This window comes from Microtus ochrogaster, chromosome 7, assembly GCF_000317375.1.
Source record: "Microtus ochrogaster isolate Prairie Vole_2 chromosome 7, MicOch1.0, whole genome shotgun sequence".
NCBI lineage: Eukaryota > Metazoa > Chordata > Mammalia > Rodentia > Cricetidae > Microtus > Microtus ochrogaster.
In genome coordinates, this window is record NC_022014.1 from 35945403 (window position 1) to 35969253 (window position 23851).

The 23851-nt window shown below is 50.3% G+C and overlaps 1 protein-coding gene across 1 annotated transcript in view; it reads left to right on the plus strand.

Moving 5' to 3' along the window:
- Positions 1–6: 6 nt before the first annotated feature.
- Positions 7–23851, plus strand: part of Lrrc75a (leucine rich repeat containing 75A) — a 41293-nt gene continuing 17448 nt past the window's right edge. The window contains exon 1 of the mRNA XM_005349884.3: positions 7–258. Within this exon, the coding sequence (XP_005349941.1) occupies positions 13–258 (246 nt within the window). The 5' untranslated portion in view covers positions 7–12. The remainder of the gene's footprint in view (positions 259–23851) is intronic.

Sequence of the window (23851 nt, forward strand, 5' to 3'; positions counted from 1 at the left end):
GCGGGCGGCGGGATGGGCACTCGGCAGACGAAGGGCAGCCTGGCGGAGAGAGCCAGCCCGGGCGCGGCGCCCGGCCCCCGCCGCGAAAGACCCGACTTCTGGGCGTCGCTGCTGCTGCGTGCCGGGGACAAGGCGGGGCGCGCGGGCGCTGGGCTACCCCCCTACCACCGGCGCGTCGGCATGGTCCAGGAGCTGCTGCGGATGGTGCGCCAGGGCCGGCGGGAGGAGGCGGGGACGCTGCTGCAGCACCTGCGCCAGGTGAGCGCGGAGAGGGGGAACGGGGGGGGGAGGCGCGGCGGCTACCTGAGCGCCCCGCCCCTGCGAGGTGCGGCATGGGGGGCGGGGGGACACAAGAGCGCCCGGCGGCACCGCCCAGGGTCTCCCTTCGGCGGGGGATGGAGCGATGTGACAGCAGGTGCTTCTGTGTTCCCGCTGAATTTGGGGCCTCAGGCTAGGGCAAGGAAGGCTGACCCGGCGAGGCTGGTAAAGGGGACCTGTTGGACCATTGTCCCTGCTCCTTTCCTCCACAGGTCCCCAGGGATAGTTGGTGAGAGAGGATACAGAGATGCACGCCTGGTCTGGGCCAGGGCTCTCTTCTTCCTTTCTGCCCACTACCGATCACCCTCTTCCAAGGGTCCCCAGGGTTGTGCAGTTTTCTGCTAAAGCCGGCTTCTGAGGCATGTCCCTCGAACTGGTAAGATTTCAGTCCCTAGGTCGTTTGCCACCTGGTGATATTTTGTATTGTAGTTTCACCTTCCCTAACTTTGGCTGGTCCTGGCTATGAGCTGCTACCGAAGTCGTGGCCGGAATGAAGCGAGGCTTGGTTTTTTGACCAGCAGGACCGGAGGCTCCCTGTGCCTCAGCCTTGTCCTCACCACTGGTTAGGGGCAAGCTAGAGAGCTGGTCAGTTCCCTCAGTTCAAGGTCTGATGCTGTCACCCGCCTCTCAGTTTTTGTTTTTCTTTCTCTGTTTCTTTTGGGGAAGGCCATAGCCTGTACTATAGGGTCTTGTTGAGTGGTAGGGGAGGGAGGGCGCATAGTTTCTCTGCAGAACAGTAATGAGATTGCTTTGGTCTGGCTTTGGGGCCCAGACTCACAGAGACCCTGTATTTTTGAAGGACCCCAGTAGTCTGCTGCCGATAGGGGAGGGAGAACCTCAGCTGACCTTTGTGAGGTTTTCCCATTACTGATGGAAGAGGCTGTAGGAACGAACAACTTCCTGGGCGGAGCTTCCAGAATCTCTAATTGGATCCACATCTCCCTGGATTCTGTACCATGGCTTCCCTCACACCCGTATGTTTCTCTGGAGTTTGTTCCTAAGGTGTGCACGGCGGCGAAAGAGAAGGAAGTAGAGGAGAGGGCACTTGGGAAGATGTAAGGCTTCCACCTTTGCCTCTGCTTTCCCCAACAACGTCCACAGCGATGCCCCAGAGGCTGCTGGAGCCTCAGGTACTCTTCCTGGGTTGAATCATCAAAGAAAGATGACATTCTACACCACATAACTTTAGTGATGTGTGCTTCTCTGTCTTTTGGAAAATTAGAAGCCAACCTTGTATGTCCTGCATGGTCACTCTGTTGCTTTCACACAGAAAATGGATTTTTCCAGACCATCGTAAACCATTTGCACAGTAGTCAGTAAGAGGGTTGTACAGATCCCATGCTGTTTCCCCGGTCCTGGGAATGCCACTCTGACGAATAGGAAAGCTTGGAAGGAGCAAGCCCTGATGAGAAGCCCACCGGAGGAGGCTGATGTTCTGGGTCTCTGGGAGAATCACACATTGCATTGTGGGAACCAGGGCGTCTTCCTTTAGGGTCTTCTGCTGGTGTGCCTCTGGCTCTCTGGCACCTCTCCAGCCACAGGCCTGGGAGGGCTAAAGGGAGGAGGCAGGGTTAATTAGACTTCCCCCTTCTCTGGGGCTCTCTTGCTCTGTGGCTGACAATGAGGGCCCTGGACCTGGAGAGCCGCCCTGTGTTGCCTGTAATGTGGATTCAGGGCCCTTCCAGGAAATGGTCATTGGCCTTAAGCATGTGGGAGTGGAGCTCAGGGATGTCCAAATGCCTGTGACAAATGAGAAGGGTGTTTTCTAGGACCCTGAAACCAACTATCAGAATGTCTAGGCAGATCTGTGCTGCAGTCTGAAGTGGCTCTCCCCTCAGAGCCTATTTTCATCTTAGTTCATCTTCGTCTTCTCCTGGCAGGAGCGTTGAACACCCCCATGCCCATAGTACTTTCTGCTATAGTTAACATGTTGGCACTAAATGTTTGGGTTTGGGAGTTTTTTTGAAACAAGGTCATATATGTCCCAGGCCGGCCTCTAACTCAATGTGTAGCCAATGATGACCTTGAACTTCTGATCCCCCCAGCCTTCACCCCAAAGTGCTGGGATTATAAGCATGAACCACCACACCCGGTTTCTTCGGTACTGGAGATGGAGCTCTGGGCCTTGTGTATACCAGGCAAACATTCTTCCAATTGAGCGACTCCCTAGGGGTTGACACAGGATTTCTGTGTGTTCAGAGCGTATGCAGGGTTAGAGAAAGCGTTGGTCTGTAACTCCTGTGATCCTCAAGGAATTGAGTCCTTGATCTTTCTGAGACTCCAGAAGAGCCTCTCCTCGAACAAACGCACCTGACCTTGCAAAGACTTTGAAGAGGTGCCCAGAGCATGTGAGCACCACCTATAGAGCCCACGTTTGCAGTCACGGCTTCTGTCTCAGACCGCCGTTTCCCCGGCTTTGCGGTTCTCATATAGAAATAATCCAGAAGCATGTGTGACGGGCAGTTCACGGTGAGCTAGTGCATTCTGGCTGCCGGTGCCACTTGGCGGACTCTGGGAGTGTTTCCTCGCTTGGAGACTCTCCAGCTTATCCTCTGTGGCAAGGCCTCACACACCGATTAAAGGGTGCAGGCAGCGTGCCAGGCAGTTGCCTTGAAGGATCCCAGAGCCATCCCTTCCCTTTAGGAACACTGTGAACTGAGAAAGGGCTGGGGCCAATGATCGTGGCTTGCCTTTGGTCCTCAGTCTACTGTGACCTTGGGCCCAGTGGTAACCTCCTGAGTTGTGTTTCCTCATTTCCCAAAGAGGGATCCTGGGTACTGAGCAGAGCAAGTGTGATAAAGTGTGTGAAATTTTGTTGGCACTGCCAATCAAGAGGTGTTCTCATGGCAACCTGGAGAATCTGGCCTACTTTGGGTATAGCTGGGCTAGGGGCAAGGTCATGTGGCCTTTCTCTTCAGGCCTAAACCTGAAGCAGTCTGGAACAGATGTCTGGGGGATGAAAGATTCCATTCCCCCACCCTTCCCCCATCACGCCCCTCACCTCGGCCTTTGTCCACCATCGTGGGTTTGGGGGCTCAGACTTGCCGTCTGTAAGGAGTCCTGGGGAAGGAATGGTTTGACGAAAGATAAATGCTGGACCACATGGAAGGTGGCATTGTCACTGTTTCAGCCCTGCAGTTTCTATTCTGTCCCCAAAATTCCAGAACGTGTTGTCCTGTTTCAGGGAGCAGCAGCGTAAGAGGGATTGGCATGCTACCCGCTGAGGTGGCCCGTCTCTGAGTTCAGCAGCATCTCAACTGTGTTAGTCAGATGCTGCTATGACGAAATACCCGAGGTGATCGGTTTATGGGCAAGGCTCTGTTTGGGCTCACAGCTTCAGAGGGTTCAGGTAGTAGTCATCTGGGCCTGTGACAGGGCAGTACGCCGTGGCAGGGAGTGTGTGGCTGGGGAAGCTGCTCACCTCGTAGTGACTGGGAAGCAGAATTAGAGAGGAAGGCGCCAGGGTCCCAGGACCTCCCAAGAGTCCCCACTTCTTAAAACTTCCACAACCTCCCAAGAGTACCACAAGTTAGAGACTTGTGGCCTCTGAAGATGCTTCTCCAAACCCTAGCACCCACTTCCCTGTAGGGAGAAAGTTGGCTGGTTTAATGCTGGTTTGGCCTGCCCGTAGTTGGCAGAGCTGTTCCTCTGTTTGCCTGACTGGCCTTGAGGACCTCAGTGTGGCCTGGATTCACGTCCCTGGGTGCTGTCCAGAAAGGCAGGACTGGACCGGCCTCCTATGCCCGAGAGCAGAAACCACACCCACAAACACAAACAAGAACACGGGGCTCTCGAGCATGACACACGTCACTGACCCAAGAGGAACTGGAGACTCCTGCCCCAGAGGTGGAACAGTGACCTTTGAAGGTCATCTTTTCCCTTCCCTATCCCTCCTGAGAGAATCTCTAAGGTGCGCCAAAGGGAGCCACCGTACATTGAGCAGGCAGGTCCCCTCTAGGACCTCTAATTCTTCCTCTGCCTGGAATTGTTTCCACGTGTGCTCGTCATCTTCACAGGCCCCCTTCTTGGGCACGTCAGCCCACGCTCTGGTGTCTAGTCAGCACCCCAGGACCACCATAGTGTGAGGTGTTTAGTCACCTGTAGCCCTCCCCCGTGACCTCTTGTTTGTCAGACAAGGTCATATGCTTACTGAGAGACCCACCATCACCAGTATTCACGATACAGTATTAAAAACCGGCAGGCTGCCGGGCAATGCAGCCCACGTCTTTAATCCCAGCACTCAGGAGGCAGAGGCAGGTGGATCTCTGGAGGCCAACCTAGTCTACAAAACAAGTTCCAGGCAGCCTGGGCTATGCACAGAAACCCAGTCTCCAAAAAACAACAAAAAAAAAAGAAAAGAAAAAAGAAAGAAAGAAAAAGAGAAGAAAGAAAACCTTCCGGTTTGTGATAGTCCTTACTGAGTCTTTGTGCGATAGAGGTGTGTCCTCAGACAGCACGTGGATGCCCTGTTTCAGCCCTGCATCTGCTTACCAGACTGCCGGTATGGCTGTCAGATCCTGTGCATTTGCTTGTAGGTTTCTGGGCATGTCAGTTTCCAAGAAATCCCCAATGGCCATAAGCTTGACTGTGCCTGGCATCGTGCCAGGCTGAGGTGTTCTTGGAGAGAAGAGTGGCATGGTGCCCAGCCTTGGCACCACAGGATCCCATTGGGCAGGTGTAGTCTGGGGCCTCTGCTGAGGTGGCAGGCGGAGAGCAAAGCCTGCTGGGATGGTGCCCCCCCCCTTTCCTGGCTGCCTCCTGCAGCATTGCATATATTCCCTTCACAAAGGAGCCTTCCTTTTTGAACTCTACCAGTCTGTCTGGGCTGCATGCAGGCACTCCCAGGGATGAAGGTACAGAGGCTTCTGATGGGACCTGCTTTGTAGCTTTCCACGGCTGCCAGAGACACTTGGCCTCCAGTGGCCAAACTAACCACAGGGCATATAGTAGGCTAGCTCTCTGACTTTGTGATCTGGTGGGGCAGAGGAGGGGTTCCTCCTATTGGAACAAATGCCATCTTTTTGGAGATTACCAGAAGCTGTTTTTAAATCTTCTGAGCTTTTGCCATGTCCTGGCCTCCACCTCTGATGTGCAGGGCAGTGAAGCCAGACCATCCTTCCCCGAGTATCCTTTCTGCGTGCGCCTTCCTGGGACTGAAACCAGAGACTGGGTACCTTGACACGTGGTCAGGTTTCAGAAAATCCTTGTAGACTTGTTTGTTTGGGTTTCTTCTCCTTCTTCTTTCTTTCTTTCAATTTTGGGGGGAGGGGGGCTAGGGGCATCAGTGGCAGGATCTCATTTTGTAGTCCAAGCTATCCTGGAACTTCCTGTGTAGACCTGGCTGGCCTTGAGCTCACAGAGATCCGCCAGCTGATTAGTATCCCTCACGTAGTTCCCTCCTCTAAGTAGAGAGTTCAGGCAGCCATCTGACTCACCTTCCCCACCAGGAACAGGTCTGAAGGTTTTATGTGAAAAAACACAGGTGCACACAGGGATATCCACAGATACTTGTATTTGTGTGTGTTCACTGGTCCTGGCTATAGATCGTCCTGGCTGTGTTTGTACCAGTTACGTTAGTTCCTTCAGGCTGCTAGAACAAAATACCAGAGGCTCACTAGCTGACCAACAACTACAATCCAGAGGCTAGAAGCCCGAGATGAAGGTATCAGCAGGTTCAGCATCTGATGTAGACCCGGGCTGTGGTTCTGAGTGCCCTCCTGTGGGCAGGAGCAAAGGCTTCTTTGGGGATGCTTTTATAAGGGCACTGGTTCCAGGATCCTTGTAACATTAGCCTGTCCTGAAAGCCCCAGCTGGGAGGTTAGGGCTTCAGCATATGCTTGCTTGCAGAGGGGAGGAAACCTAGCTGCTCTGCCTCATTCTCCTGCTGAGGGCTGGAGGGGGAAGGGCCCAGTCATTTACTCAAGGAGTTAAGTGTTCAAATTGAAGATGAGACCTTGGCATGCTGAAGAGGGGCGGGACCCTTCTGACAGCGCCTGCTTTTCTCCCCACCGCACCCATCCCGACCGAGTGGTGCCCACGTGGCTCTCTGGGAGCATTTCCCAGCTTTGCTTTTTCCTTTTTTTTTTTTTTTTAACTTTTATTAGCTCAGACTCCTGGCTGCTGCAACCATATGGAGTTCCCGCCGACAGCTGCTGCTCAGAGGGATGTGGCATTTTGATGTTTCTAACTTTATCTTTACCAGGATAGTATGTCTATCCTATGTGGAGTCCAGCTGAGACCTGGGAGTACCCAAGTGTGTTTCCCTGCAGAGGCGGACTCACTTTAAGGTGGAGGTGCATGTGCCATGGTTTGAATGTGACCTCCCAAAGATCCTGTGTTGCACAGCTAACCCCCAAATTTGTGATGATAGTATATAGGGAATGTGACCTTTGGCAGGTAATGACAGTAAGATGAGGTCATGAGGATGCCTATGACAGACTGGTGGCTTGATCTGGCACATGCTTGCCCTGTCTCCCAGTCGAGACTGGTACAATACAGTAAGAATGCCTCTTCAGATGCTATGCTTGGCTATCTGACCTTCAGATCTGCCGTCTCAATAAACCTGGAATTCTGTTTTGTATAAATTACCAGCCTGGGACATTTTGTCACAGTAGCAGAAAGCAGAGTAAACGCCCTGCTCACCCGGAGAGCTGTCTCCTCCGTATTCATCTCCATCTTCCTGACACTCTACTTTTTGCTTCTTTTTTTTTTCTTTTTGGTTTTTCTAGACAGGGTTTCTCTGTGGTTTTGGAGCCTGTCCTGGAACTAGCTCTGTAGACCAGGCTGGTCTCGAACTCAGAGAGATCTGCCTGCCTCGGCCTCCCAAGTGCTGGGATTAAAGGCGTGCGCCACCACCGCCCGGCTTACTTTTTGCTTCTTGTGGCTTCTCTTTGAGCCTCTGTGTCTCTCTGAGTCTCTCCCCACTTAGCATCTCTGATTTCCCAGGGTAAAAAAACGGACTTTGAGGATGTCTCGGGACTAGATATGGTGGCATATGCCTTTTATACCGGCGCTGGGGAGGTGTATAGAGAAGGGTTAGAAATTTAAGACCAGCCTGGACTACGTGAACCTCTATCTTAAAAAAATAAAGCTAAGGCTGGGCGGTGGTGGCGCACGCCTTTAATCCCAGCACTCGGGAGGCAGAGGCAGGCGGATCTCTGTGAGTTCGAGACCAGCCTGGTCTACAAGAGCTAGTTCCAGGGCAGGCTCCAAAACCACAGAGAAACCCTGTCTCGAAAAACCAAAAAAATAAATAAATGAATAAAAAATAAAAAAAAAAATAAAGCTAAGCCAAGCTTGGTGATTCACACCTTAGGCTGGTGGATCTCTGTGAGTTTGGGGCTAGCCATGGCAGTTACACAGAGAAACCCTGTCTCCAAACAAAACAAATCTTTCTTGTTAGTCTGCCTGAGTTTGGTGGACTTCCCTATACCTCTCCAACCCTACACACAGGAAGCCATGAGAACTGGAGGGTGTTCTAGGAGACACACAGGGGTCTTGACTTGTTCCAGTTGTCTAGATGGAAATGCAGCGTGTAGACAGGGCGAGCAACCTCTGGAGATGCAGTCTCTGTGGGTTCCTAGTCCACGAATCATATTCACTCATTCATTCACTTACACATTCTCTGTCTTCTTTTTAAGTCGGAGTGTCTCATATAAGGCAGCTCGACTCCATAGAGCCAGAGATGACCTTGGATTTCTCTCTCACCCTGCTGTCTCCACCTCCTGAGTGCTGGGATCACTGGCACATGCTACACTGCCATACCCGGTTTGTGCGGTGCTGGGGATCCAGCTCAGGGTCTCATCTAGGCTAGGCAAGCACTCTTCCAATTGCTCTGCATCTCTAGCCTTTTTTTAATTCCTTAAGTATCTGACAGTTTTTTTTCAGACAGAATCTATAGTTGTATGCCACCATGCTCCTTTGGAAAAAAAAAATGTGGGACTAATATAGTGTTATTTAAAGTAAAAATAGTAGGCTTTTAAATATACTATAAAAAGCAGTATTCAGTCATTATGGAAAATACGAAGATATAGATGAGCAAAAAGGAAAAAGAACAATTGGACTAATGTATTCGGTGACTGAGTACTTGTTCTTCAAGGAGCGGCTCCAGATACAGGGGTTCCAGTACTCAGCCTGGTGGGAAAGGCCCCAGCAACAATTGTGCCCTGTCTCACAGAGGGTGGCTGGGACCCAAGAGGTCGTATCAGGCATATGTATTCAGCCATGCAGCATGGATGCTTTAGCTGGCAATCGGAGCCGGCCTTTCTGGGCCAGGGTGCTCATTCTAGGAAGGATTAAGGAGCAGAAATGGCCTTGGTGGCTGATGGCCAATAAGAGCTATGTATGATTCCAGCCCCTGACTTACTTCTGATTGAGAGTGGCCTGGGGTTCACACAGGTACACTGGCCACTGAATGCCCCCCTCCTCCCTGTGGGGCTTATAAATGCTCGCAGACGCTCTGGCTCAGCTGCAGAGAGCCAAGCCACCTGCCACTTTCTAACTAGGACTTTGTCTCACCTGCTGTGCTGGGTCCTCTGATCTGGGACTTTTCCCAGCTCCATAGTTGATGTCTCCATGGCTCACTGTATGCCCATGAAGGTCCTTCAGACACCCCTCCTCCACCGAGGGACACCAGGCAAGGGTTAGGACCTCAAAGGGAGAACCCCCCCCCCACCTCCCACAAATCTCTGGCCATTTAAGTTCACTGTCTGGAGGAAGCCCCTATTTATACTGCCTGTTGGAAGGTGGAGCCTATGACTCCCCCTACCTGTTCTTACTTCTAAAGTTTGCCTATGTATCTTGTGCCTCATGGAGCTCTGAGCTTGAGCCTCAGGTTGTCTCCTGGGCAGGAGCGGAGCCGGATGCCCTCCCTAAGTGCTGTGGACAGGTACCTAACTCTTAGACCTAAACAGTTTGAATTCTCACCCTGGACCTGTCCAGCCCAGCACCTCTCCTGCCGTGACCTATGGTAGTCACAACACACCTAGCGCCCCGCCCCCGTGTCCCCTCAGTAGTATAAGCGTGAAAGCTGGGGTTGCACTGGGGTTGCACGTGGTGGTGGCACACGTCTTAAATCCCAGCACTCAGGAGGCAGAGGTAGGAGGATCTCTGAGTTCAAGACCAGCCTGGTCCACACAGCTAGTTCCAGAATGGCCAGGGCTACACAGAGAAACCCTGTCTCAAGGAGGGGGGAAAAAAAGGAAGGAAGGCGGGCAAGCAAGCTGGGGCTGCAAAGGATACTTGAGAAAGCTTTCTATTCCTCCCCCCCTCCCCCACCACCTGCACCAGGTAGAGCTAGCTCAGGGCAGTTCTGATAGGTTCCTTGACCACCTTACCCCACTCTGGCTATGATCCCAGCACCCTGGATCCAACAACCCTTTCTCTCTCACTAGAAGAATGGACGGTGGGTGAGAGAAGGCGCTCCTCTACCCCTTTTCGGGGAGAAGCCTGTGTCTTCCAGTGACTTGTGCAACATTTTTCCAGGCTCCCTGGGTGGGGACAGGTAACTTGGGTCCCCTGCCTAAGAGCAGGGTGAAGAGCTCCTCCTAGGGCATAGAGACCCCGCTCTGCTGTGGCAGGAGCAGGAGAGTGGTAAGGGCAGGGCAGACGTTGAAAGATGGTGAGCACTGCTATCCTGAGCACGTTCTCTGGGTGACACATCTCTGGGCAGAGCCTCATGTCTTAACCTAAAGTATGCGAACCATGAGAACTGGAATGATGAACTGGCATTTGACAGCTCATGACCTCATGTTGGAGCTTAGCTGTGCCTCTGCCCCTGGCAGCCCAGCAACACCAAGAAGGTAGTAAGTACTAAAGCCGTTTGGTGAGCGAGGCCAGGTCCCCATCTCTTGGGTTTCCTGCACAGGCAGCTTTCTGCCCGGTCCGCACCATTGTAATTCAGCCCCACTCATGTCCCCGTACCCAGCCTCCCCTGCATAGCTGCCGTAGGAGCAGCCTTGGTAAGCATGTGTAGAAGTTCACACTTTATGAGCTGAGGCTGGTCGGGAGCCCCACTCCCTCTACCAAGTCCTTCAGCACAGCCTCTCAGATCACCTAAGAGGGCAATGGGGAAAAGGCAAGAACAGTGCTATGAGACAGGAGCCAGAGCTTGACTTAAGCGTCTCAAGCAGCGCCTGCCATCGGCCTCTTGACTCTTCAGGGCAGTGCTTCTCAATCTTCCTAACACTGTGCTGAGACCCTTTAACACAGTTCCTCGCGTTTGTGATGACCCCCAGCCACAAAATTATTTCATTGCTACTTCGTAACTGTAAATTAGCTACTGTTATGCATCGGTAATGTAAATGTCTACTATACGACCCATATGAAAGGGCCATTCGACCACAAGGGAGACACAACCCACAGGCTGACGATTGCTGTTCTAGGAGGTACAGCTCAACACTCCTACCTATTAAAGAGCATCAGCTAGAATCAAAGACACCCTGAGTGGATCTGGACTCCGTCTAGGGCTCTCAGGACACAAGCAAAGATATGCCGTCCATCCTACTGAGCGCTCACAGACTGCCAGGGTCCAGGAATCCTCTCCCCTCTTCCCAGACTGCCCGCATTTATTTCTCCCTGTAACAGTCCCAAGGAACTTCAGTCTGGGTGCTCCCCACACCATGTCCTTAATTCCAGTTCCTCCAGACTCTAATCCCAGCCCATTCAGTTTTCTGGGTTGTGCCAGTCTGCTGAACTTTGGTTATTCCCAGCTGTAGATGTGAGTCGCTCATGTCCTCCTGGAGCAGTGGTGGGCAGCACACTTGCCCAGGGGTTTCCAGGAAGCTGCAGACCCATCAACCTTCAAGAACCAGAGGGGGCTGGCTTGGGATGTGGGAACTCAGACACAAAACCGTCTAAGTTACCTTTTCCAAGAATTCCCACCTCTCAAGAATGGCTTTTGCTGCCTGGAGATCGGCAAGGATGATAGAGTAAAAATGGTTTGGATGGGGTAGGACGTTTCATCGGGAAGTTGCCCCATGAATTCCATGAACAGAAGAAGGGTCCCTGGAGAACGGGACCTCGGGAGGAAGGGACCCTGGAAAGGAGAAAGAAGGCATTAGGGTGGGATTTCAAACAATTTCCCCGGCATAGAGTGTGTGTGTGTGTGTGTGTGTGTGTGTGTGTGTGTGTGTGTGTGTGTGTGTGTTGCTATCAGTCAAGCCCAGAGCCGGTTTCTTGCTAATTACACTATCACTGAACCCCGCTTCCAGCAGCCAGAAATTGTGCTAGGAAACTGTCAAAAGGCCAACAGATCCAGGACCACCATCAGAACAGGTGTAGAACAGAACTGTAGTGGGTTCTGCCTAGACCTTGGCCGTTCCCCCTCCTGCACCTCTTTCTTTTCTACTTCACTCACTTCTTTCCTCCCTGCCAGTGTCCATGGAAGTGGTGGGCACGCTCAGGAGCCTTCCGGAAACCAGGTGATGGTCCCTCCCGTCCTTGGGGACCATGACTGCCTCCTCCTGTAGCTTTGATAGCTGCTTCCTTGCTGCTGCTGCAGTGGTGGCAGTGATCTCTGGACCATCCTGGAGCATCAGGTCCTGAGGAACAGGGCTGTGTGGGGACGATTTTACCTGGCTGCTGGTGGGGGTTGGGGTGTAATGTCCCATGATTCCTGCTGAGAAGCACTCAGGAAGAGCACCTGAGACTGTTCCCACTGTCCAGAGTGACAGACAGCTGAGCTCCACTCAGGCAGGGCCTTACTCAGCCAGCCGAGGGTCCTGGAGGGATCCCTCCCCTTTCTGGAGCTGGGAGTGAGCTGGATTCCAACTGAGTTCCTCATCTAGTCTGAGTCATTTCTCAGGCCCAGAAGAAGAACCTCCCAAATACTGGAGATTTGGCTTTGGCTTTGGCCTTGTCGAGATTTAACGTGATAAAGACCGTCATTTCACTGTGGTACAAACTTTCTGTGTCCCCTCGGCTAGACTGTGACACCCACTTTGTTCAGCCATTAGTCTAGATGTGTCTGGAGCTGTCTTTAAATGTAAGGAGCATGTAAATCAGTAGACATGGCGTTTTAAAAAGACCATTGTCTTCTGCAACATGGATGGGCCACGTTCGGTCAGCTGAAGTCCTACAAGAAAAGACACAGGCCCCTGAGAAAGAAAGAGTCTGCCTCCACACATCCTTTAGCGGCAGAAACAAGACAGCTATGCCAGGTCTTGGGTAGGCCTCCAGCCTGTCCTCCTGCTCCACAGATTTCAGAGTTGCCAGCCCCCACAATCACATGACCCAAGTCCTTAAAATAAACCAAGTTCCCTCTCCCTCTCTCCCCCTTGTACACACGCACATACATCTATTGGTTGTTTCTCTGGAGAACTCGGTCTAATATAAGTAACTCCCAGGGGCTGGTGGCCAGGAGAGGTGGAGTTAGACACTTCTGGGGGCTCTGGGCTCCTTCTGTCCTGACTACTTCCTCACTGAGGGAGACCACCCTCTCGACCTTATTTCCTCACTCTGAGAAAAGGGCTGTTCCAGTAATGTCTTCCTTGTGAAGGAGCCAGAGGATCCTCCAAGTCCTCCCTCAGCCTCTCCTTAAATCCTTTGGTGATGGAACAAACCTTTCATCTAAATGGACAGACTTTACCATGGGACAGGATAATGGACTTGAACGGGTTTGCCAGAAGGTATAAACAGATGATTTTATTATTTCCCAAGAGGAAATGCAAAATGCCAAGAATTCAGGGAATTCAGGAGCCCAAGGACCTCTGGGACTTCTGCCCCTGCCTGTGTTTTCTACAGAATCCCAGTTGTACAAGAGGCTCTGGGAAAGAGAGAGACTTAGGGGATCAGTTGGGGGTACTGTGAATGCTACACCTGTCTGAATCAGAAAACCCGGGAGGGCAGCGAGACTCAGCTGCAAGAGAACCGCGCACAGAAGGTCTGTGCAGTCCTAGCACTGAAAGAGAATCACAGGAGCCAGATGGGGGTGGGGAAGAGTGAGTTCTTGAATTCTTTGTGTTTCTGCTCCCCTGCTTCCTGCCACTGGGCCCTTTCCAAAGAGTGACTGGGGAACTAGCCCAGAACTGGGTCTCATGTCTGTCTTGACCCTGGGGAATTAATCCAGTTCTCTGTTTTTCTTTTCCTTTTTTTGTTTGTTTTTTTGAGACAGGGTTTTTCTGTGTGACAGCCCTCACAGTCCTGGAACTTGCTATGTAGACCAGGCTGGCCTCTAATTCAGAGATCCGCCTGTCTTTGCCTCCCAAGTACTGGGATGAAATTTGTGCGGCACCACCACCAGACCGTCCTCTGTTTTTCTAAAGAGAAAGCATTCTTTTATAGTTACTTGTTATTACTGTAGTTTCTTAGGTTATAATTAAGTTACACTTGGCAATGATGGGGTATCTGTATCTAAAGAAGGCATTTTTTTCTAAGACTTATTTATTTAATTTTAAATGTATGAATGTTTTGCCTGCTGTATGTCTGTGTGTCCTGGTGCCCTTGGAGGTCAGAGGAGGGTGAAGGATCCCTTGACAGTGGAATTTAAGGATGGTTGTGCACCAACATGTTGGTACTGGGAATCAAACCCAGGTCCTCTTGCAAGAGCAACAAGAGCTCTTAGCGGCTAGTCCATCTCTCCAACCCCCGGAGTGTGTTGTTGTTTTAACCTTTAGTGTGTGGGGAGTGGGTAGGTGGGTGCATGCATGCCACAGTGAGTATGTGGAGGTCGAGGGTAGCATGAACCAGTTCTCTCTTTCCACTATGAAACTGTCAGACTCGCTGGTAAGGGCCTTTACCTGCTGAGCCATCTTACCAGCCCAGAGGATGTCATTTTTAAAGACTTAAAACATAACTGGCCGGGTGTAGTAATGCACATGGTTAGTGCTAGCATTCAGGGAGCAGAGGCAGGTGGGATCTCTGTGAGTTCGAGGCCACCGTGATCTACAAAGCAAGTTCCAGGACATCCAGGGCTAAACAGAAAAAACTTGTCTTGAAAAACCAACACACACACACGCTATAGCCAGCAGACTTCACTGGGTGAAGCTATCAAACACTGCCCATAGCATTTTGCTGAGTGGAAGAGCCACAGGAGCACTTACCATCACTGAGGGCCAGTGTGCCTGATGCTTAGCTGGAAGAACCTGCAAGGCTCCATGGGCCTTAGCAGAGCCTGAATGTGATAAGCTATTCCTTGGAGGGCAGTGGCCATAAAAGGGGATCTGAGAACCCCACCTTTGCCCCTGTCCCTCAGCCATACTGAGGAGATTAGACAGGGCTATGGTGCCTCTATTAGCTGTTCCCTGCCTTGATTTCCACGTAGTAGTCTGGCTGGCATGGGTCAGATGGATGCTGATGGACTTCTCTAGGCACCAGGCTCCCTGGACTCGTGAGCGTGGTAGACATGAAGCGAGACTACGAGACCGAAACCAAGGGTGGGTGATGCCATCCTGGAAGGAGGCTTCATCTTCAAATGGGGCCCTTCATGTACACACGCTTCTCTTGGGAGCGGGACTATGGCAGTTATGTTTATTTATGGTATATATTACTTTTGCAATTGGCTTTGCTTTGGTGACCCCCAAATCTGAGTAGTGTGTTTGGCTCTCAGTCTGATGCCCACCCCCATCTAGATGCGCCCACTCTCCGTGACCCCCCCCATTTGGTGTTGTTAGGGTAATGTTTGAGTGAATACGCACACATAGGCTACTTACTGAGCGCACCTTCTGTGAAACCCATCATTGGGTGTTTTTATTATGCAGAATCCTAGAGTTACGTGCACGTACCCCGGCGGTACCAGGTGGCTCAGTCCACGTGACCTCAGTTGCAGTCAAGAGTGAAATCACTCAGGAAGTAAAGGCGCTTACCACACCAGACTGGCAACCTTAGTTTGATCCCCAGTGGAAGCAGAGAAACAACTCCACAAAACTCTCCACATATGTATCTGCACGCACACACAACACACATGCATACATACAGGTTAAGGAAAAAAGCCAGGAAGACACGGTGAGTCTGAATGTGGTGGTGCTCTAAGGAGGTGGGGCAGAATGACAGATCCCAGGCTAGCCTGGGCTACATAGAGAGGCTCTCTTTAGAAAAGAAAGAGAACGAGAAACACCAGATAGATCCTAGGCAGCTGCTGGTGCAACAGTGTAGCATCCTGTTTCACAGTGAAGTTGCATAAGGAGGAATACAACTAAAATAGCAACAGAAATAGACTACCCCACATGCAAGGCCAGAGAAGCCCGGCCCACCCACCAAGAATCTGCATCACGTGACTTGGGCTTCTAGCCTCCAAAACTAGAAGACTCTCCAGGGAAAGTTAAGAGGAACCAGCCAAGATTGTGAAGTCATCCTGACCTAGGCCTAGGTAACTTAGAATAAATTTTGTTCCTTACAAAGTAAAATTCTCAAGTGCCTTCGCTCCTGCCGTTTTTCTCTCTTTAAAACCTTATTTTTAGGGCTTGAGAGATGGCTGAGTGGTTAAGGACACGTACTGCTCTTCCTGAGGACCAGAGTTCGATTCCCGGCACCCACGTCAGGTGGCTTACCTTACATCAGACTGGCCTGTAAGCCCAACTCCAGGGGGACCTCACACCTCTGACCTCTGCGGGCACTTGCATTTGTGTGCACATACCTACCTCCAAATACACATAATTAAAATAATAAAAATATTTTTTCACCTTATTTTTATTTGTGTGTGTCCGTGATGTCCATGCGTGGGTGCACATGTCACGGAATGTGAGTGCAAGTCATAGGACAACTTTGGAGTCTGTTGTCTCCTTTCTCCTTTCCATGGGTTCCAGGAAATGAATTCAGATCCCCAGCCTTGCACAGCCAGCATCTTTAGCCCCGAGCCATCTTGCTGGCCCTTTTTTCCTTTTTATCCTTTCTGTTTTTAAGAGTCAGGTCTTGTGTAGCCCAAGCTGTGGTCAGACTCTGTCTGTAACCAAGGCTGGCCCTGGACTCTGGAGCTTGCCTCTGCCCCCAGGCACCATTCCCACCGTGATACAGTGTTCTATGTCATGGTGTCTGTGGTGCCGCCACACAGTGGGAGTTTGCTGTGTTCTGTTGTCATCTCTGGGACCTCTGTTTTGTTCCTGGCCCACCGTTATGGAATCATAATTATGCAGTTTGTGCCTGCACTGAGATTTTCTCAAGTAATATTCAGCATGCCACAATGGAAAATCTAGGGTTTCCTTAAGCTTTTATTTATGTATTTATGTATTTACTTTTTGGGTTTTTTGATACAAGGTTCCTCTGTGTAGCCCTGCTGTCTTGGAACTCACTTTATAGACAAGGCTGCCCTCGAACTCAGAGATATGCCTGCCTCTGCCACCGCTCTACACCGACACCACTCAGCCTGTTTCCTTACACTTTTAACTTAACCAGTTTCTTGATCCCTATCATGATTCTAGTAAACTTATACAACCTGCATCCAAGGGCAAGGAGATATTAACTTAGGTAATTAAGCTTTCCTAAAGGTCTTTTTCTTCTGCAAGTGCTGGAAATCAAACCCAAGCATTGAACATTGGGCACATACATTCCCATAGATCTCACCCCAGGTCTCCTAAAATTTTTGAAGTGATTTTCTAGATGTAATATATCCCATTTTTTAAACATATTTTTATTTTTTAGAACTATGTATTTTATTTTATGTGTGTGTTTGCCTGCATGTACATGTGAGTCCATGGAGGACAGAAGAGGGTATCTGATCCCCTGGAACGGAATATTGTGATCGTCACTTGGGTCCTGGGAATCGAACACTGGTTCTCTGTGAGAACAGTGCTTTTAACCACTGAGTTGTCATTTCTCCAACTCCCGTGTCCAGTTTTCTTAAGCTTATCAATACCCATCCTCAAAAAGCAGGACTTCGATGGATTTCTAAGCCATTATTAAATATCAGTAAATTCAGCTTTTAGATGTGGTAACTATGAAGTTCTCTCAACACATTTTCAAGCTGTCATAAATTTAACTGAATTTCCTTTCAGTGTTCTGCTTAAAATCTAAAGACCAAAATCAACTGGTCATTTTTTATTATTTTTGTGTGTATTGGGCGTGTGAGTGTACACGTGCCAAGGCCCTCATGTGTAGTCCTGGACTTCTTCCCCACGTCTCTTCTCTGCTTCTGTAATACAGGTCGTCAGGCCTGGCCGCGGCACCTTCAGATGCTCACTGGGTTGTCTTGCCGGGCCCCTCTTTTCTGTTTTGTTGGGTTGTTTGTTTGTTTTGGATGGTTTCACGTGTGTATACAATGTAGGCAGGACAGAAAGCCCAACAAGCAGGCCCTCGTGTTACACCACATCTGTAAGTTCTACCACATACTAATAGTACCATGAGCTGGAACCAGGAGGACCCTGTCGATTTCTAGCACCCGCAGTGGCTCACAGCCGTCTCTAAGTCCAGTTCCAGGGGCTCTTAAGTGCTATTTTCTGGCCTCCAGGGGCACTGCTTACATGTGGTACACAGACATACATACAAGCAAAGTATCACACATATAGTAATAAAATATGTTTTTCTAGGGGGCTGGAGAGATGGCTCAGGGATTAAGAACACTGGCTGCTCTTTCAGAGTTAAATTCCTAGCACCCACATGGCGGCTCACAACCATCTATAATCGGATCTGATGTTCTCTTCTGGTGTACGAGCATACAAGCAGAACATTCATACATAAACTATAAATAAATCATTTTCTAAAACATTTTTATAAAAACATCAACACTAAACAAATTTACCGTCTGAATTTCTTGAGATAGAATCTCACTGCGTAAACCAGGCTAGACCTAGACGCAGAGATCTACCTGCCTCTGCCTCCCAAGCGCTGGGATTTAAGGTGTACACCACCACACTTGGCCTCCATGTCTTTGAGGGGTTTTTCCCCATTTGGTATTTTTCCCAGTTCTGAGAGTAAAACTCAAGGATTCATACGTGCTGAGCAAGCATGCTATTATTGAACATCTCAAACCCATTCGGGTTTTTTTTGTTTTTTGTTTTGTTTTAGTTTGGGGTTTTTTTTTGTTTTGTTTTGTTTTTTGTTTTTGTTTTGTTTTTTTGTTTTGAGACCAGGTTTATCTCTAGCTTTGGAGCTTGCTGTGTAGACCAGACTGGCCTCAAACTCACAGAGATCTACCTGCCTCTGCCTCCCGAGTGCTGGGATTAAAGGTGTGCGCCACCGTCTAGCTCCCACTCGGGTTTTTTGTTTGTTTGTTTTTTGTTTTTCGAGACAGGGTTTCTCTGTGGCTTTGGAGTCCCACTCGGGTTTTTAATTATATGTAGGAGGACTTTGTATGCATGTGTGTATATGCACCACCTGCGTGCTTAGTACCTGAAAGGATCAGAAGACGGTTGGGTCCCCTTAGACTGGAAGTATGGATGGTTGCAAACCGCAATCTTGCTGCTGGGATCTGAACCTGGCCCCTCTGCAGGAGTAACAAGGGCTCTCAACAGCTGGTACATCTCTTTGTTTTTCTTACTTTATTTTTGTCTGTATATGTCGTTTGCCTGCTTGTATGACTGTGCACCACATGCATGCCTGGTGCCTGTGGAGGCCAGAAAAGGGCTTCAAATCCCGTGGGACTGCACACAATTTTGAACTGTCCTGTAGGTGTTGGGTATCAGGCCCATGTCCTCCGGAAGAGCAGCCAATGCTCCAAGTCTCTGAGCCATTCTCGACTGAGCTGCTGTGTGACCTGATCTCTGAAAGAAGCTCCAGGACTGGTGGAGAAGCAGCACCAGCCTTCATGGCTCTCACCTCAACTGGTGTTGTCAGTGACTCAGGAGCCCCCTTTCACCTGTTGAAGCCTTGAAAAAAGGCCACCATGGTCTCAAGCCACTGTGCTAGGTGTCTAAGGCTGCTGGGACAAATCACCACCAACTGGATGGTCTCAGACAACAGGATTTTGTTTCCTCACTTAGGCTTCAAGATGTCACCGCCTCCTTCCCGGGTCTGCCTCTCATCTATTCCCATCCACTTCTCGGTCTATTCTGAGGACCCCTGGCTTGGGTTTGGGGAACCCTGGAGAAACAATGGTGGTGTCTTCTCAGAGTCCTTAAGTTAATGTCATCTATGAAGACCTTTTTCTACCAGTGAGGTCACCTTCGCAGTTTCTGGGTGCAAGAGCATGAGGGTTATCTTGGGAAGCAGGGAGGGCACTGTTTAGCCCTCTGACATCCATGGATCCGTGTGTGTTTCTCACACTGGATGTGTGCATATATCACCGGCCTCCCTGCCTTTCCTGTGACACTTGGCGGCCACCCTTCCTCCCAAGACACCCTCTCTTCCTAGGAAGTTCCGCTCAGGATCTTCAGCTCAAACGGCCCTGGCTTCTCTCCCTGGAGGCTTCTGGAGCTGAAACAGCTCCTAACATTTCCTCCCCTGCCCCGGGATTCCCCTGGAAGGAGAGTTCAGGCACCGGCTTCAGTCAGGTGTCTCCCTGGCCGGTCCCCTCCCTTGAGAAAAGCTGCCTGGGTGCCCCTGGGCCTGGAGGAGAGTCTGTCTAGCTGCTTCCTGTTTGTCCTCTGGACAGTAACTAATTTATTTCTGCGGGGTGGGGGGAGTTGGGGGCCTGTGCTTGGTCACAAGCTGGTTAGGCAGCTTTGCACTCAGGAGACTCTGGCAATGCTCCGTATGGCATCTGGCCTCTTGTCTGCCACTCCAGTTAGTATTCAGAGTGGCGGCCTCCCTCCTCTCCCCACTGAGTTGATGCAGAAACTGTGGAGTCATGCCTGGAGGAGAAGGAGACGCCAGCTTATTCCCTACAGGGCAGGCCTTTGAAAGAAGAGGGGGAGTTGGGGTTTAAGATAGAAAGTGTCTAGCTGTCCCCTCTGTGGCTTCTCCTGCAGAATTCCCTTCACACACCTCAGTTGACAGCCCCTCTCCAAAACAGAGGGCCAACCATGAGAACCCTGCATACACAGACAGCTCGTGGAGCTTCCCTAGAAGGAAGGGATAGGAGCTTCCTGAAGAAAGGTCAGAGGCCACTTTCTCCCTCAGCCTGAGGATTTCACCAACCACAGGTCAGAGATTGGCCTTAGAGTGATGTTTTGGGGGTTCCCTCCCCTCTACACGCCCCCTCCCATGCCTGTGTCTGCATCCTTTCAGAAAGAGCAGCTCAAAGTCCACATGCAGGAAGAGTGATGGGAGGGGAGTGTGAAGACCGTTCACACGTGGTCAACACAGTGCTAAAGAATGCCCTGCAGTCACGTTGTGACGTCCCTGGACCTGGCCTGTTTTGCACCCATTGATGTGGAGATCTGAGCTGTCCCTTTTCCAAACCAGAGTCGCAGCAGCCCAACGCCTAGCCAGCAGGAGCTGAACTCAGCTCCCATCCTAGGAGAAGGTCATTCCGAAGTTCCTAGGTGTCCCCAGATATCACCTTCAGGACTGAGCACATGGGGTGGGGAAAGGAAATAGGATAACTACCATGGAACCTGAGCCTTCTTTCTGAAATTGAACTGCAGGGGTCCCAGGAAATGAGCTCCGTGGGAAAGGACAAAAGAGATCAAGGGGGGAGGCACAAAGTGAGATGCTAAGGAAGATTAGCGAGCAGAGGAGAACCACAGAGAGCTGGGGTGCTAGCTGACTCCCCTCCTTCCCAGCAACAGCGAATGTGGCAGTGATGCTGCCAACGAAAGTGAGCTCAGACGTGTGCAAGGCCCTGAGACCACGAACTACTGAAAATTATCCAGAAAAGATAAACATAGAGGCATTGAGAGCCAACATCAGTTTGCCTCAGAAGGCAGAAGCGGAAAAAAACTGTAAATAGAAAGATCCCAAGCTTTCTCTTGACAGTGATTTAGAAGAGAAATATTCACCATTGAACACACAGGGGAAAAAAATTAACGTCCAATCAAGTACACACCTTCATCCCAGCTGCTTTAGAAGCTGAGACAGGAGGATCACTTAAGTCCAGGAGTTTAGGACCAGTGAAAACAATAACACAGTAAGGGCTTAACTCTTAAGGAAAAAGAAATTTTAACAACCAAGTATAATAACTAGGCTGAGAAAGCCCGGCATATATGTGTTTTCTTCTCCCTGCCTAAGACAGTGTGCATATTTGCTGGCCTGGGTCTTGCTTTCTTTTTTCAAATGGAGGCAGAACATACATGATATAAAGTTTATCAGTTTAACTTCTTTAGTGTTTTGGTGTGGTGCTAGGGATGACCCTAGGACCTTAGCATGCTGTGCAAGCATCTTCTACTGAGCCATAGCCCAGCCCCTCTCAAGTTAAGTGTAAAGTTCATTCCGACCATGCAGCTCGTCTCCAGAGCTCACCTTGCAAAGCTGAAACTCAGCATCTGTTGGTCAGTAGTCCCACAATCCCCCGCCTGTTCCCAGGCAACCACTGCTGTGGTGTCTCTGTTAACTACTGTAGAGGCCTCACATAGGAGACCACAGAGGGTTTGCCCCTTCCATCGCTAGCTTATGGCATTCACATTAATGTTCCCTTTCCTCTCTTGTGAGTGTGCAGTGTCTCCGAGACCCTGCCTTCAACTCTCCTGGCTGTGTATCCAGACATGGAATTGCTGGATGTTATGATAATCCTGCATTTAATCTTTTAGAAACTGCAGCGGCCACCCCAGTTCACATTCCTACCAGGAACACACAAATGTCTCAGCTTCTCTCCTTCTTCCCAGTGCTCATGACTTCTGGGGACCTTATGGAAGGCAGGGCGTCTTGGATCTACAAAGAAGACAGGTCGGTTTCTATTGAGCAGAAAACTGAGTGACTAGGGTTTGGGAGGCAGGGATGAGCACTGAGAAGCTGTGAGACAGTAGGGTTAGATGGAGAGTCGGGACATTTTCTAGAAATTTGAGATCATCGGGAATGGGATGCTTACTTGATGACTGAGAGAGTGTCACGACAATACCAGCTGTCCTTGGCCTCCTGGGAGACACAGCTAGGGTTTAGTGTGTCAGCGTCGGGCCTATACAATCCTGGTGTTGGAAAAGTAGCTGGAGAAACAAAACTGCAACAGCCTCAGGGGTCTGCATTACTGAATACCCACGGGTGGCCAAATACCTGACATTTTGAAGTTTCTGTTGAGCCTCATTGTCTTCAGGTGTGATTTCAACATAACGGAAGTTTTATGGTCTGTGTCAGGAAAGAGCCCTCTGCCTACTGTGAGGGGAATGGGTGCTGGGTAACGGGCGGGAGGCAAGAAGCAATGGGGAGTGTGCAAGCCCAGTGCTGAGCTCTGGTGCCAGTGAGTGCACAACTGGATATCCAGCACCAGTTTTAGTCAGCATGCTACGTTCACATTTAAAGTAACACCAATATAATAATAGAAGCCAGGGAGGCGGCTCAGTTAAAATGTCTGTCCTGTAGGCATTAAGAACTAGGAGTTCAGATCCCCAGAAACCCACTGTCTTAGTCAGGTTCCCATTGCTATGACAAAACACTGTGACACAGACAACTTATAAAATAGAGCATTTGATTTGGGATTCACAGTTCCGGAGGGTTAGAGCCCATGACTGTCATGGTAGGAACATGGTTGGCGCAAGCAGGCACGGCTCTGGAGCAGTAGCTGAGCGTTTATATCTGAATCCACAAGTACAGGGCGGAGAGAGCTAACTAGGTTTGTGTGGCCTGGGCTTTTGAAACCTCAAAGCCTGCCCCCGAGTGGCACATCTCCTCCAACAAGTCCACACCCCTGATCCTTCCCAAACAGTTCCACCAACGGGACCAAGTATTTAAACACATGAGCCGATGGGAGCCATTCTCACCCAAACCACCACAGCCACAAACCTATGGGGTAGGTGTGTCAGCCAACCTGCAATTCCAGCCTCAGATGGCAGAGACAGATCCCAAGACTAGCCATCTCAGCAAGCTCTGGGTTTGATTGAGAGAGCCTGCCTCAGTGCACAGGTGGGAGGGCAAAGGCGCTGGCTCACACCAGCCTTATGCGGTGCTCATGCACCCACACACATGCAAAAGCATGCACATAGGTCTGCGTGTAGTACACACATGCGAAGTGGGGGAAAATAACTGTGACAATAACAGCAATAGCAGCCACCTAGATCTGAAGCCCCCAGTTATAGTAACAGGCTGCAGAAGGAATGCGCTGGCCCAGACGAGTGTTGACATTAAAGAGCTTTTACTATTTCTCTCACAGATGGGAATGGATTCTCTCTCTCTCACGCACAGGTTGTTACAAAGTGGGTCAGTGCTTTATCTGCTCGGGTTCATGCTGTGTGATGCTGTCTGCAGTGTCACAACAGAGTGGGAGACCTTTGCCAAGTGTGACCACCCTGCATTGAACTCCCCAGTCTCTAGTAACATGAGCTAAATATAAATTTCTTGTTAAGTTACACAAACTCGGGCATTCTGTTATAGCAACAGAAAATACAGGGAGGCAAGTTCCTGGCTCCTTGTCCCCATGTTGCGAGCTCTCTCAGGTGGAAAGGCTAGGGTCCTAACCCTTGGTTTGAAAATGTTTTTACTCACAGACACCAGCTTTGGGCACGGCCCCCTCTCCACTGTACCACCACATAATCCATGCCCACATAGGCCAGGCACTTCACTGGAGGGTGGGGCATAGTAGTAATAGGCAAAGCTAGCCATATATCCAGAGGGGTTTTTCAGGATGCAGTCAAAGCCT